We start from the raw sequence: 14,095 nt of genomic DNA, 5'->3' as shown, positions 1-14,095 counted from the left end.
AATATCCTATCCAGCTTGTCCATGAATAGGTCTCCCATGGCATCTCCTCCTCTGACACCAATAAATTTGTTAACCAGCTACCGACCAGCAATCCTCTAATCACCCAGTATCACCCTGATCTTGAAAGACTCAACTATACCCTTCATCAGGGCTTCAACTACATCTCATTATGCATTGAGAAGAGGTATATCATACCAAAATCACCCAAAGTAGTGTTCTGTCACTCACCCAACCAACAGAATATCCTTGTTCATACCTACTCCAATCTTACTCTCAATCCTGCACTCCACATCCGTGGTTGACAGATGTGCAAGACCTGTCTCACACATCCACCCATGACCACCTAGGTCAGTACAGTCACAGGCATGTTCTATCCAATAAAAGGCATGGCCATCTTGTATCAGCTATAAGGCAATTACTATACAGCATTCTATGTGGCCATGACAATGGCAGAGGCCTTTTATGTAAGTGGACCAAACTGGACTATCTAATTGCCGATCATGCTGCACATCACAACATTAATTGCTTCAATGACTGCTTCATTGTGTAGGCCATTTAGATTCTCCATCACAAGTTTCTTTGAACTATGCAGATGGGAACTGTCTGTCAATCACATCTGCACTATCCCAGTTCTCCTGGCCTAAACCTCTGCTAACCTGTTTCCCACTATCTCACTTTATCTTTTCTGTTTCTCTTCTGTTCACACCACGTCTTCCCCCATCATGATTGCGTACTGCTCCCACTGCCCCCCCCCCCCTCTCTCTCTCTCTCTCTCCCTCTCTCTCTGTGTGGTGTGTGTGTGATCCTCCCCCATTATTCCAGCCCTCTCTCTTACTCCCTTACTCTCCCCCTTAATGCCTCCCTCTTCACCACCACATTTGTTTCCTCCACCGATCTCCCCTCCCCCCCTGTATCCCTTATAAGTTTAACCTTTGAACTACTTTCGTCTTCTGTGCAGCTGCTGGGTCATATGGCGAAAGATCTGCCTCAATGAACCCTTCTAGGAATGGCAGTTATCACTGAAACAACTGGTTTTCTCTTATATCGGTTTTTCCTATGCCAGGTTAATCTGACTGTTAAAGCTGCTCAAAAGAACCGGTTCCTCAAATAACCTGTCTTTTCTTTTTTTATTCCTGTAATAAATGTAGAAATCGAACAAAGATTGAAAAATTTAGACTCTCTCAGTTTCAACATATACAGAATCAAAATATTAAATTAAAAAAGCAAATAAAACTGTCTGTCCACTATTCACTGCTTTTCTTCGATAGTGATAAGTGTTGAACACTACAAAAGAAAATCACCAGTAGTCTCTTACTGAATCTAATTTTTTTAAACGCTGCTCAAAAATCATGTTGTTATTGAGGAACATAATACTGTTTGGGCATTATGAATAGTCGGTGCTAAAGGGGTGGAACTGAGGCTGAATAACTCTGTTTTTCATTTTAATTTGTGTTTTCAAAGGCTACAAGCAGATAAAAGTGTATTATGTAGACACAGGCAGCAGACCATCTACTTTCTATTTTTATTGTATTCTATAAACAAATTGTAAAGTTTTCAATTTATTGCTCTTACCATAACATCCTTCCTCTTTTATTATTACTTAGAGATGGCAGACAAATCTTTAATCTTTTAAAGTAAATGAAGCATTATACTTCCTTGCTGCATCACTTCGTAAAATTATTTCCAGACTGGTTGGTTGGTTTAAAAGAGGAGGGGGGAGGGGGGGGGGACCAAACTGCTAGTACATTGATTCTTTGTTCTGAATAAAACAATGCCACAAGTGTGAGAAGAAAACAAACAAAACTTACAACACAAAACAAAAGAAAGAAAAAAAACCACAAGAATGACAGAAAGGCAACAAACACTTAAATGGACAAAAGGGGACAATAAAACCAAAGAGATGCAAGAAACAGGGAGAAGATATTAAAACAAGAAAGCAGGTTACCATGGGTGGCTGATCATAAGAATAAAAAGAAGCCAGTCAGCCACTCTGCAACACATTAAAACCTCCACCCTGAAAGCTCTTGGGCGGAGGACACACAGGGAAAAGGACATGTGCCAAAACTTAGATCAAATGATAAAACCCACCCTCATGAATAAAATGTAAAACTAAATCAGCCCGATGAGGTGTCGTCAGATAAAATCGGTGGCAACGAGTCTGGTAACCTAAGATTTCGTTGCAGGGCAGTCAAAGTAGGACAGTGCACCAGAATATGGGCCACTGTCAACTGGACGCTGCACCGACAATGAGGCGGGTCTTCACAGCAAAGCAGGTAGCTGTGAGACGCCCAAGCGATGCCAATGACGAGCCAGCAGAGAACCACCGAGTCCCTGCGAGAGGCCTGAATGGAGGACTTCCACACATTCGTGGTCTCCTTAACGGCATGCAGTTTGTTGTGGATACTGAGGTCATGCCATTCTGTCTCCCAAAGCTGAAAAAGCTTGCAGCGTAATAATGATTGCAGATCAGTTACAGGGATGCCGACCTCCAGAAGCAGTTTCCGTGCAGCCTGTTTCACCAGCCAGTCAGCAAGTTCATTTCCTTGGATTCTGACATGGCCTGGGATCCACACAACCACCACAGAATGACCGGACCGTTTCAGGGCACACAGGGACTCCTGGATGGTCACTACCAAAGGATGGTGAGGGTAAGACTGGTTGATAGCTTGTAGGCTGCTCAAGGAGTCAGTACACAAGATAAATGAGTCGGCAGGGCATGAGCAGATGTGCTCAAGAGCACGAGATATGGCCACCACCTCTGCAGTGAAAATACTGCAGCCATCTGGCAACGGATACTGTTCAATATGTCCTCCATGAGCTTACGCAAAGCTAACGTGACCATCAGCCACCGAGCCAGTGGTGTAAACCACTTCATGGCACCGGTACATGTTGAGAATGAGAGGAAGTGACAGTGGAGAGCCGCAGGGTTAACGGAGTCCTTAGGGCCTTGTGAAAGGTCCAGACGAAGCTTCAGCCAAGGTTTACACTATGGAGGTGCACGTGAATGGACCTTGAGGAGAGGTGGTAAAGGGAAGGACTCCAGTTCAAAGAAAAGGGACCGGACATGATCAGCAATTGTGAGCCCTGACCTGGGCCACTGATGCGGGAGATGAATCGCCGTGGGTGGGGAAAAGGAGAGAGTAATTCGGATGCACAGGAGAACTATGAATGTGTACAACATAACTGACGAGCAGTTGTGCATGTTGGATCTGCAATGGAGGGACTCTGGTCTCCACCAGGACACTGGGCACTGGACTCCTTCTAAAAGCTCCCGTCACTAGGCGAGTGCCACAGTGGTGCACTGGGTCGAGTAAACACAACGCTGAGGGCGGCGCCGAACCATATACCAGGCTCCCACAGTCAAGGCGGGATTGAACAAGGGCTCTGTAGAGCTGCAGCAGCGTAGAGAGATCTGCACCCCACTTGGTGCTGCTCAGGCAGTGGAGGGATTGAGGTGCTGCCAGCACTTCCACTTAAGCTGATGAAGGTAAGGTAACCAAGTCAATCAGGTGTCGAAAACCAGTCCTCAGAATCAGTATGTCTCCACTACAGTGAGTGGATCGTCATTAAGGTAAAGTTCTGGTTCTGGATGAATGGTACGACAATGACAGAAGTGCTTGACACAAGACTACGCGACTGAAAACTGGAAGCCGTGGGCTAGAGCCCATGACTGCGCCTTGTGAATGGCTCCCAGTAAGTGCTGCTTAGCAGCACTGGTACTGGAGGAGCAATACAAAATGCAGAAGTCATTTGCATAAGATAACGTGAGACCGATGGCCCTACAGCTGCTGCTAGACCGTTAATAGCCACTAAAAGGCACACACACTCAATACAGAGTCCTGTGGAATGCCATTCCCCTGAATACAGGGGAACTATGGAAGGCACCAAGGTGGACACACAAAGTACAGAGCAACAGGAAGTTTTGGATAAAAATCGGGAGTGCGCCCCGGAGACCCCACTCATACAATGTGGCGAGGTTATGATGTCGCCAGGTAGTGTCGTATGCTTTACGTAAGTCAAAAAAGACGGCAACCAGGTGTTGGCATCTGCAAAGGGCTGTTTGGATGGCAGACTCAAGGGACACAAGGTTATCAGTGGTAGAGCGACCCTAGCGGAAGCCGCCCTGACATGGAGCCAATAGGCCACGTGACTCCAGGACCCAACCCAACCGCCGACACACCACACATCCTAGCAGCTTACAAAGGACATTGGTGAGGCTGATGGGCCGATAGCTATCCACATTAAGTGGGTTCTTACCGGGTTTAAGTACCAGAATGACGGTGCTCTCCCACCATTGCGATGGAAAATGCCATCGCACCAGATCTGGTTGAAGATGACGAGGAGACGTCGCTTGTAGACAGACAAAAGATGTTTAATCATCTGACTGTGGATACGATCGGGCCCAGGAGCAGTGTCGGGGCAATGTGCAAGGATGCTGAGGAGCTCCCACTCTGTAAATGGGGCATTAAAGGGTTCACTGTGGCATGTAGTTAACGAGGACTTTCCTTTCCATCCGCCGTTTGAGGGTGCGAAAGGCTGGGTGGGTGGGTGGGGGTAGTTCTCCGATGCAGAGGCTCGAGCATAGTGCTCAGCAAAGTGCTTGGCAATCACGTTTGCATTGGTACATAACATGCCCTTCAGATTAACGTCAGGGACACCTTTTGGAGTCTGGTACCCAAAAATATTCTGATCTTCGCCTAGACTTGGGAAGGTGACGTACAGCATAGTCGACACATACCTCTCCCAACACTACAGTTTCCGTCGTTTTATAAGCTGCCAAATGCGGGCACAGAGCCGCTTAAAGGCTATTAGGTGCTCTACGGAAGGGTGCCACTTATATTGCTGTAGAGCTAACCAACACTCTTTAATTGCCTGAGCGACTTCCAGCGACCACCAAGGAACTGTCTTTAGCCAGGGGCACCCTAAAGAAAGAGGGATCGCATTTTCCGCCACAGAAACAATCATTGTAGTGACCTGCTCAACCACAACATCGATGGAACCATGTGAGGGAAATTCAACAGTGACAGCAGAGGTGAAGGCTACCCAGTCTGCCTTGTTTGAAGCCCATCTGGGTAGGCATCCGTGGTTATGATGCTGGGGTAGTGACAGGAAGACGGGGAAATGGTCACTACCACACAGGTCGTCATGAGCTCTCCATTGGATAGATGGGAGAAGACCAGGACTGCAGGCCGAGAGATCAATGGCCGAATATGTGTCCTGTAGCACACTGAAATGTGTGGGGGCACCTGTATTTAAGAGGCAGAGGTCGTGGTGGGACAGTAAATTTTTGACATCTCTACCTCAGCCAGTAAGCACAGTGCCACCCAAAAGGGGTTATAGGCATTAAAATCTCCCAAAAGTAGGGAAGGTTTAGGGAGCTGATCAATCAGTGCAGCCAATACGGTTCAGGGGTACCGCACCATCTGGAGGGAGATATACGTTGCAGACAGTCATTTCCTGCGTTGTCTGTATCCTGATAGCCACAGATTCAAGAGGACTTTGAAGGGACACAGGTTCACTACATACTGAGTTCAGGACATAGACGCAAACTCCATCTGACACTCTATTATATTCACTATTGTTCTTGTGATATCTCCTGTAGTCACGAGGGCGGCGGTCCGCATTGCTGGGGACCAGGTTTCCTGGAGGGCAATGCAGAAAGCAGGTGTAAAGCTTAACAGTTACCATAGCTCAGCCAGGTGATGGAAAAAACCACCACAATTCCACTGGAGGATGACGTGATTGTAAGACTGGGAAGGCATGAAACACTCAAGGAGGCAGTTTACACTTCAGGGTCACCTGCTACCACCAGACGAGTACCTGTGCGATCAACATCCATTGTGTCTGAGGGCCCAGCGAGATCTAGGTCCTCAGCAGATGCCAGAATCTGCCATTTCATCCTCAGATGCAGAGCTTGTAGGTAGCGGTGGTGTGGGTGCCACCATAGTGGCTTGGTTTTTGGGGGTCTTTTTCTCTTTTGGTTTTCCTCACTGCCCCTGACGTTTGTGTGGCTGGGAGGGCTTCACTGATTCAGTCTCAGGGAGTGAGGAGGACCGTGAAGCCCTACGACCAGCTACCTCCGGTTGTTTCAGCCACTGGCAGGTGCAGCTTTACCACTCGTAGGAACCCGGGAAGGGAATGGCCCAAGGGACCCCTTCCTAGTGAGAGGAGTCGAAGAAGACGTACACTTCTCTGGCTGAGAAGTGGGGACTGACGTCCCCAATGGTTGGGGGAGGGGGGTGTTGCTCCTGAAGTAGGTGGTGCAGGAACAACAGGGAGGGATGTGCCCCCCACCCACCCACCATCAAGGGGGCAGATGGAGTCTCGCAGCTCTGAGAGCCAACTGTATGCAGCGGAATGTAATATGGTAGAACCGGTGTCGCAGTGGCGGTATAGGTTGACGTCATACGTGCAGGATGTAGTCTCTCATATTTCCTCCTAGCCTCAGTGTAGGTCAGTTGATCCAGAGTCTTGTATTCCATTATTTTCCTTTCTTTCTGGAGAATCCTGCAGTCTGGCGAGCAAGGCAAATGGTGCTCTCCACAGTTGACACAGATGGGAGGCGGGGCACACGGCGTATTGGGATGTGATGGACGTCTACAATCCCGACAGATGACACTGGAAGTACAGCAGGGAGACACATGGCCAAACTTAAAGCACCGCATTGGGAGATGGATATATGGCTTCACATCAGAATGATAGACCATCACCTTGACCTCGGGTAATGTGTCACTCTTGAAGGCCAAAATGAAGGCACTGGTGGCAACTTGATTATCCCTCAGACCCCAGCGGACGCGCCAGACAAAATGATCACCTCGCTGCTCTAAATTGGAGCGCAGCTCATCGTCAGACTGCAAAAGAAGATCCCTGTGAAATATGATACCCTGGACCATATTTAAGCTCTTATGGGGTGTGATGGTAACAGAAACATTCCCCCAGGTTGTCACAAGAGAGTAGTGCCAGTGACTAGGCAGAGGATTCCGTTTTTATCAAGACTAACCCTGACCACATTTTGGACAAGCCCACCACCTCCCCAAACTTGTCCTCTAACTGCTCCATAAAAAACTGAGGCTTCAGGACGTGGAACATTCCCCATCAACTCTCGTACATACGAGGTACCGAGGCGAATAACCTTCACTGCCATTCTTAGTCTGGCGTTCCTCCCATGGTGTGTCATCTGCCCTGATGCCACCCACTCCAACCAGGGGCCCTCCCCAAGGGCACCACCCAGCCACAGCGAAGGCCACCTGGCAGGATGGCCATTGCCAGGAGTCCTGATGCCCCACAGGGACGGGCATCTACTCCTTGGCATATGTGGGGAGTTAACGGCGCAGGCATCAGCAAAGTGATCCCTTTGTGGTCAGGGGGCTGCAACCAACAGGGTACATGGCGGCCCAGCCACAATGGACTGGCTACCATGGTGGATATCAGGTGCAACCAAGTAAACAAGTCCATTATCACTGTTAGTGAAGAAAACGATACTGCACAGTTGATGGAAAAATACGCACCCAGGAAGGTGACCTCACCCAACAATTGGAGAATGAGCAAAAGTGCATATCCATGTTGACTGAGGATGTGAGAGGTCTCAGCACATGATGGACACGATGCACCATGTAAGGCGCCATTCCCCAACTGGCTCGCTCTTTGGGAAAATTTTGAAAAATGGAGGTCAAACCCTACATGGGACCATCACATAAAGGCTGAAACAAGTGAGACTCCTTTCAGTAGCCTCTTACGACAGACAATAATGCCTCGGGCTTATTATTACCCCCTGACCTGCAGGGGGTTTCCAGACTGGGAATGGTGCCATTCTCCAATACAACAGATGTTCAGTGATGACAGCAAAGAACTATCATGTAGGAGCAAATCTTACACACTGTATGTACACGCATACCTAACCTAGAGCCGTGACACGTGGCAACAGGGACCTTATTGTCTCAGCAATGCTCTATGAATTCTTTTGCCATGGGCTTGTTGCTCTTTTTTGTCAGCATTGTTATTAAAATAGCACTGATCACTAACCTGTTTCCTATAATGATACAATGTTTCAAACTTCTTTTTTAAAAAATGCTTATTTAAAAATGAACAAGTTTAGCACTTCTGCTATGGCTAATTGATTTTTTTTACTCTGTTGTTAGTAAAAAATAAGAACCACCTTTTATAACTGAGACCAAACAAATACTAAAAATACCACTATTTCGGAACTAAAATATCATTATTAGTTTTAACTGTTCAGTTTCTCCCATGCCTATACACCGCCATTCCCACCTTGCCTCATGCATCACCTCTCCCACCTCCATCAACCCAGGTAACTACTTTCAATAATAAATATTCCTTAGTCTAACTGTACTGTGTGTGTGTGTGTGTGTGTGTGTGTGTGTGTGTGTTTGGGGAGGGGGGGGGGGGGGGTAGGGGGGCGGTGCACCTACTTCAGATAGTGCAAGAGCTCAAAAGCTACACTTAATTGTTTTATATTGTGTATTCCTGTGCGCCATACACCAGTCTCCTATAAGTGGTCACCTTTCCTCCCCCCATCCATGAACTTCCATTGTTATTACATTATTCATTCGGATATGTTCTACAGATTCAATCACCAAGGAGGAAATTCAGGCATGAGGAAGTAGTCAAGTTAAGGAAGAACTCATGTAATTGGAACCTACTATTGAAAAAGTAAGTTCTAGATGCTACTTACCCCATAGTGACAACTTTACGAGCTGATTTGTTGATAATTCCGTCAGCAGCTTCAGCCTCCTCCTCTTGCTGAGAGTCAAGCTGAATAACCTCCAAATCATAGCTTGGACCATGAGAAAGCTGTTCTCCAAGATAATATTGCCATACTTCTAGACAGGGCAAGAAGGATTGGGGCCGCAGAACCTAATGATGTAAAATATCGTAAGTAGATATTCCATCAGAAAATAATTATTTGCTTTGTTCAACAGTCGCAATTTGTTTTATCTAATGCCTACTAGTTTCGGTTCCAAGTAACATCATCAGGCCATTGCACAATCCTAAAATCACAGCACATAATGAAAATATTCTTCAAGAATTATTTACAAAATACTTTTCCTATGATAGATAATGTGTGATATGAAGTGCAATTTTAAAATATAGGCACCCCTTTACCCTGCTGTACAGTTGTCAAGCTCACTTATCCAAACACATATGTCATATATTAAAAGTAAGGTCACTGATGTAATCCAAATAGGTACGAACTGTGGCCAGAAGTAGTAAGAGTAACCTCAACATGTAGAGGTTTTTTCCATTAAAAAAGAGGAACAATGAAGAAGACAGCTAAAAATAAGTACATATTGCTTACCTTTTACTTGACTTTCTAATCTAGGAATGAATGTTTCTAGTTTTTGAAGGTACTAAATCTTGATGGCACAACAAGTGCCACATCATTAAGAACTAAATAAAAACAGACCATGTTGTAAAAGTAGATAAAAAGCCTTTAATATGTGGCAGTATGAAAAAAACTGAACTCTTCTACATGCAGATGATTACATGTTTATGAAATAATTTTTAGTGCTCCATACCTCAACTGGTGAAAACAGAACCTTACAGGATCCCTTTGTTTTCTCTCTGTTAAGAACCCCCCCCCCCCCCCTCCCATTTTTATTTCAGGAGATGCCGCAAAAATTGGCAAGGTGACAAAAATCTATTCTAGGTGTGGTGGGCAAAATGTTTGACATAATGAACCTCATTTTCGGACACAATTTTAGGAAGGGGTAGCATAGCAGTACCATGTTGAAGTTTACGTGAAATACTAAAGTCTACAGTCCCTTGGGCGCAAAACTGCTATGGTCATTAGCGCCCGGTCTGTGACCTATGAAAAGGTAAAAAACGAAAATGGAAACCAGCAGCAATGGGAACGAAACTCAAAAAATTTGAGAAACTAAAAGCAAAAGGAAAGCTTAAAAAACCAATACAGAAAGGGGTTGGTTGTCCCCAAAAAAAGCTTCAAATGACTGACGTCATTTCACTGGCACTAATAAACTTGAGAACGTGATCGGCCGAGCGCGTGTCATCTGCTAAAATTGACGATATATCAGGCGACAGCTGTAGACGGGCGCGTAACGGAGTAAAATAGGGGCACTCAATTAAAAGGTGTCTTACCGTCCACAGCTGAGAGCAGTGGGGACAGAGTGGGGGAGGATTGCCGCTTAAAAGATGTCGATGGCTAAAAAGACAGTGCCCTATCCAGAGTCTAGTTAAAATTACCTCCTCCCGACGACACGTTCGGGAGGAAGAGGTCCAAGCACAAGGAAGAGCTTTCATGTCCCGCAATTTATTATGGGGAAGTGTTGACCAATGTGCGTGCCATAAAAGAACAACACGACGACATAAAATACTCCGTAGATCGGCGAAGGGAATCGATTGAATAGCTGGCCGAGGAAGAGAGACTCCAGCCTTGGCCGCTATATCGGCCGCCTCATTTCCACAGATACCAATGTGTCCTGAGATCCAGAGGAACGCCACCGAGACGCCCCCAGGTGGAGCAAGCGTAGGCAGTCCTGAATCCAGTGGACCAGAGGGTGGACAGGGTAGAGAGCTTGGAGACTGAGGAGAGAGCTGAGAGAATCTGAACAGATAACATACTGTATCCGCTGATGGCTACGGATGTACTGGACAGCCTGGAGAACAGCGTAAAGCTCCGGAGTATAAACCGAACACTGGTCGGGAAGCCGAAATCGATTTGAGGTGTCGCCAACAATATAGGCACTCCCTACACCAAACAATGTTTTTGAGCCATCAGTGTAAATAAATGTGGCTTCCTTCATTTGTGCACGTAGAGCAGAAAATGCCCGACGATAAACAAGTGAAGGGGTACCATCCTTGGGAAACTGACAAAGGTCACGGAGCAGGCAGGTCCGGGGACGGAGCCGAGGCGGTGCTGTACCCGAAGTTGTCAAGAAAGTTTTAGGAAAGCGGAAGGAAAGAGAATGGAGCAGTTGACGGAAGCGGACTCCCGGTGGTAGTAGGGAGGAAGGGCGGCCTGCATACCCTAAATCCAAGAAGGTGTCGAAAAAAATGTCATGGGCCGGATTAGCAGGCATGGAAGACAAATGGCTAGCATAATGACTCAGAAGGACAGCTCGCCGATTGGACAGCGGAGGTTCAGCAGTCTCAGCATAAAGGCTTTCCACAAGGCTGGTGTAAAAAGCTCCAGACACTAAACGTAATTCATGGTGGTGGATAGAGTCGAGACGCCGAAGAATAGACGGCCGAGCAGAGGAGTAAACTATGCTTCCGTAGTCCAATTTCGAGCGCACTAGGGTGCGATAGAGGTGGAGAAGGACAACTCGGTCCGCTCCCCAGGAGGTACCATTCAGGACATGGAGGGTGTTGAGGGATCGCAGACAGTGAGCCGAAAGATAGGAAACGTGGGAGGACCAGCACAGTTTTCTGTCAAATGTAAGACCCAAGAATTTAGCGACGTCCGAAAACGGAAGGTTGACAGGTCCTAGATGTAAGGAAACTCCGTACGACGCCAAAAATTAACACAAACGGTCTTACTGGGAGAAAAGCGGAAGCCTGTTTCAGTGCTCCAAGAGTGGAGGCGATCGAGACAGCCTTGAAGACGTCGTTCAAGAAGGCTGGTCCGTTGAGAGCTGTAGTAGATCGCAAAATCGTCCACAAAGAGTGAGCCTGAGACATCAGGAAGGAGGCAATCCATAATTGGATTTATGGCAATGGCAAACAGTACAACACTTAGCACGGAGCCCTGGGGTACCCCGTTTACTTAGGAGAAAGTACGGGAGAGAGTAGTGTTCACCCGCACTTTAAATGTGCGCTCTGCCATAAATTCGCGAAGAAAAAGGGGCAACAGACCGCAAAAGCCTCAAGAGAACAGTGTGCAGAGGATGCCTGTCCTCCAACAGGTATCGTATGCTCTCTCCAAATCAAAAAATATTGCTACTGTTTGGCGTTTCTGGAGAAAATTGTTCATGATATAAGTGCAGAGAGCAACAAGATGGTCAACTGCACAACGATGCTTTCGGAAACCGCATTGGGCAGGTGTTAAAAGACTGCGGGACTCCAGCCACCAAGCTAAACGACAATTCACCATACGCTCCAAAACCTTACATACACTACTCGTGAGAGAAATGGGGCGATAGCTAGAGGGGAGATGTTTGTCCTTTCCAGGTTTCGGAACAGGAACGACGATAGCTGCCCGCCATCGTCTGGGAAAAGTACTGTCAGTCCAAATTCGATTATGAAGGCGAAGAAGGTAACGCAAGGTATGATAAATGCAGCAACATTTGTATGTGGATCCATCCAGTCCTGGGGCGGAGGAGCGAGAAGAAGAGAGTGCATGCTGGAGTTCCCGCATGGAGAAAACAGTATTGTAGCTTTCGCGATTTTGAGAGGAGAAAGCAAGAGGTCACTCTTCCGCTGCACGTTTCTTTGAGAGAAACGCTGGCGGGTAATTTGAAGAGCTCGAAATCTCAGCCAAGTGTTGACCCAACGAGTTAGAAATTGCAACGGGGTCCACTAATGTATCATGCACGACAGTGGGCCCAGAGACGGGGGAGAAACTAGGTGCACCAGATAACCATCTAATCCGACGCCAAACTTCCGAGGAGGGAGTGAAGGTGTTAAATCAGCTAGTAAAGACATCCCAGCTTGCCTTCTTGTTATCGCGGATGATGCTACGGCACCGCACGCGGAACTGCTTATAGCGGATACAGTTGGCCAAAGTAGGATGGTGTCTGAAAACGCGAAGAGCACGCTGCCACTCATGTACTGCATCATGGCATGCCTCGATCCACCAAGGAACTGGGGGGCGCCGGGGCAATTCGGAGGTGCGAGGTATTGAACGTTCCGCAGCTGTAAGAATAACGTCTGTAATATGAGTGACCCCATCGTCGATGCTAGGAAAGTGATGGTCATCGAATGTCGCTAGAGACAAAAAAAGTGTCCAATCTGCTTGGGCAAACTTCCAGCGTCTCGGGCGCATATATGGCAGTTGTGGCTGCAACCGAAGGACACATGGAAAGTGGTCACTCGAGTGTGTATCAGCAAGGGCGAACCATTCGAAGTGCCGAGCTAGCGGAACAGTACCGACCGAAAGGTCCAAATGAGAGAAATTTGTCGTGGAGGCAGACAAAAATGTAGGGTCCCCAGTGTTGAGGCAAACAAGATCCGCTTGGTGGAAGATGTCTATCAATAGTGAGCCACGCGGATAAGGATGTGGAGATCCCCAAAGCGGGTGGTGGGCATTGAAGTCCCCAACCAGCAAATAGGGGGGTGGAAGCTGACCAAGAAGATGAAGGAGATCAGCTCGTGCCATTGGTGTGGATGGTGGAATGTAGACAGTACAAAGAGAGAAGGTGTATCCAGAAAGGGAAAGACGGACAGCGACTGCTTGGAAGGAAGTGTTTAAATGGATTGGGTGATAATGGAGAGTTTCATGGAGAAGAATCATGAGTCCTCCATGTGCTGGAGTGCCTTCAACAGAGGGGAGATCAAATCGGACTGACTGAAAATGGGGGAAAACAAAGCGGTCGTGGGGACACAGCTTTGTTTCCTGAAGACAGAAGATGACCGGCGAGTAGGTTCGTAAGAGGATCATCAATTCATCCCGATTGGCTCGAATGCCGCAGATATTCCAATGGATAATGGACATAGGGTGGACAGAAAATGGAAAAATGTGACCATAGTTGCCGTCAACTCAACGACTGCTCAGAGCTTGCAACCAACAGCGTGGAACGGTACTCAGGCGAAGGCAGAAGATCCTGATCCATAGGTTGTTCAGGAGCAGCTCCTGCCACCAGCGATTGGCCGGTTGATCGGCCACCAGCAGTGCGTCTCGACAGCACAGAAGACGGCCGAGGGCGGTGACCGCCAGGTGGTGCTGAAGATGAGACACGCCGTGGCGGAGAAGGAGAGGAACTGGGTTTCTTATTAGCCTTCTTGGAAACATGATGTTTAGATGAAGGAAGAACCGATGGTTGTGAAGTTGGGGTACGTAAAAAATCTTCACGAGTATGCTCTTTTTTTGAAGTCTGGGTGTCTCACTTTTGGGATAAGATTTAGCAGAACCCGATGAAGGGTGAGCCATAGAGTGAGCAGGCGAAAGTGGGGAGGTTGA

The 14,095-nt window shown here is 47.3% G+C and overlaps 1 protein-coding gene across 1 annotated transcript in view; it reads right to left on the bottom strand.

The window, feature by feature from the left end:
• Positions 1-14,095, bottom strand: part of LOC124621841 (myotubularin-related protein 13) — a 232,503-nt gene that overhangs the window by 27,108 nt on the left and 191,300 nt on the right. The window contains exon 30 of the mRNA XM_047147285.1: positions 8,693-8,874. Coding sequence (XP_047003241.1) covers positions 8,693-8,874 — 182 coding nt within the window. The remainder of the gene's footprint in view (positions 1-8,692; positions 8,875-14,095) is intronic.

This window comes from Schistocerca americana, chromosome 7 (assembly GCF_021461395.2).
Source record: "Schistocerca americana isolate TAMUIC-IGC-003095 chromosome 7, iqSchAmer2.1, whole genome shotgun sequence".
Taxonomy (NCBI): domain Eukaryota; kingdom Metazoa; phylum Arthropoda; class Insecta; order Orthoptera; family Acrididae; genus Schistocerca; species Schistocerca americana.
Note: the sequence above shows the minus strand (reverse complement) of the source record. Positions and strands in the feature narration are given on the sequence as shown.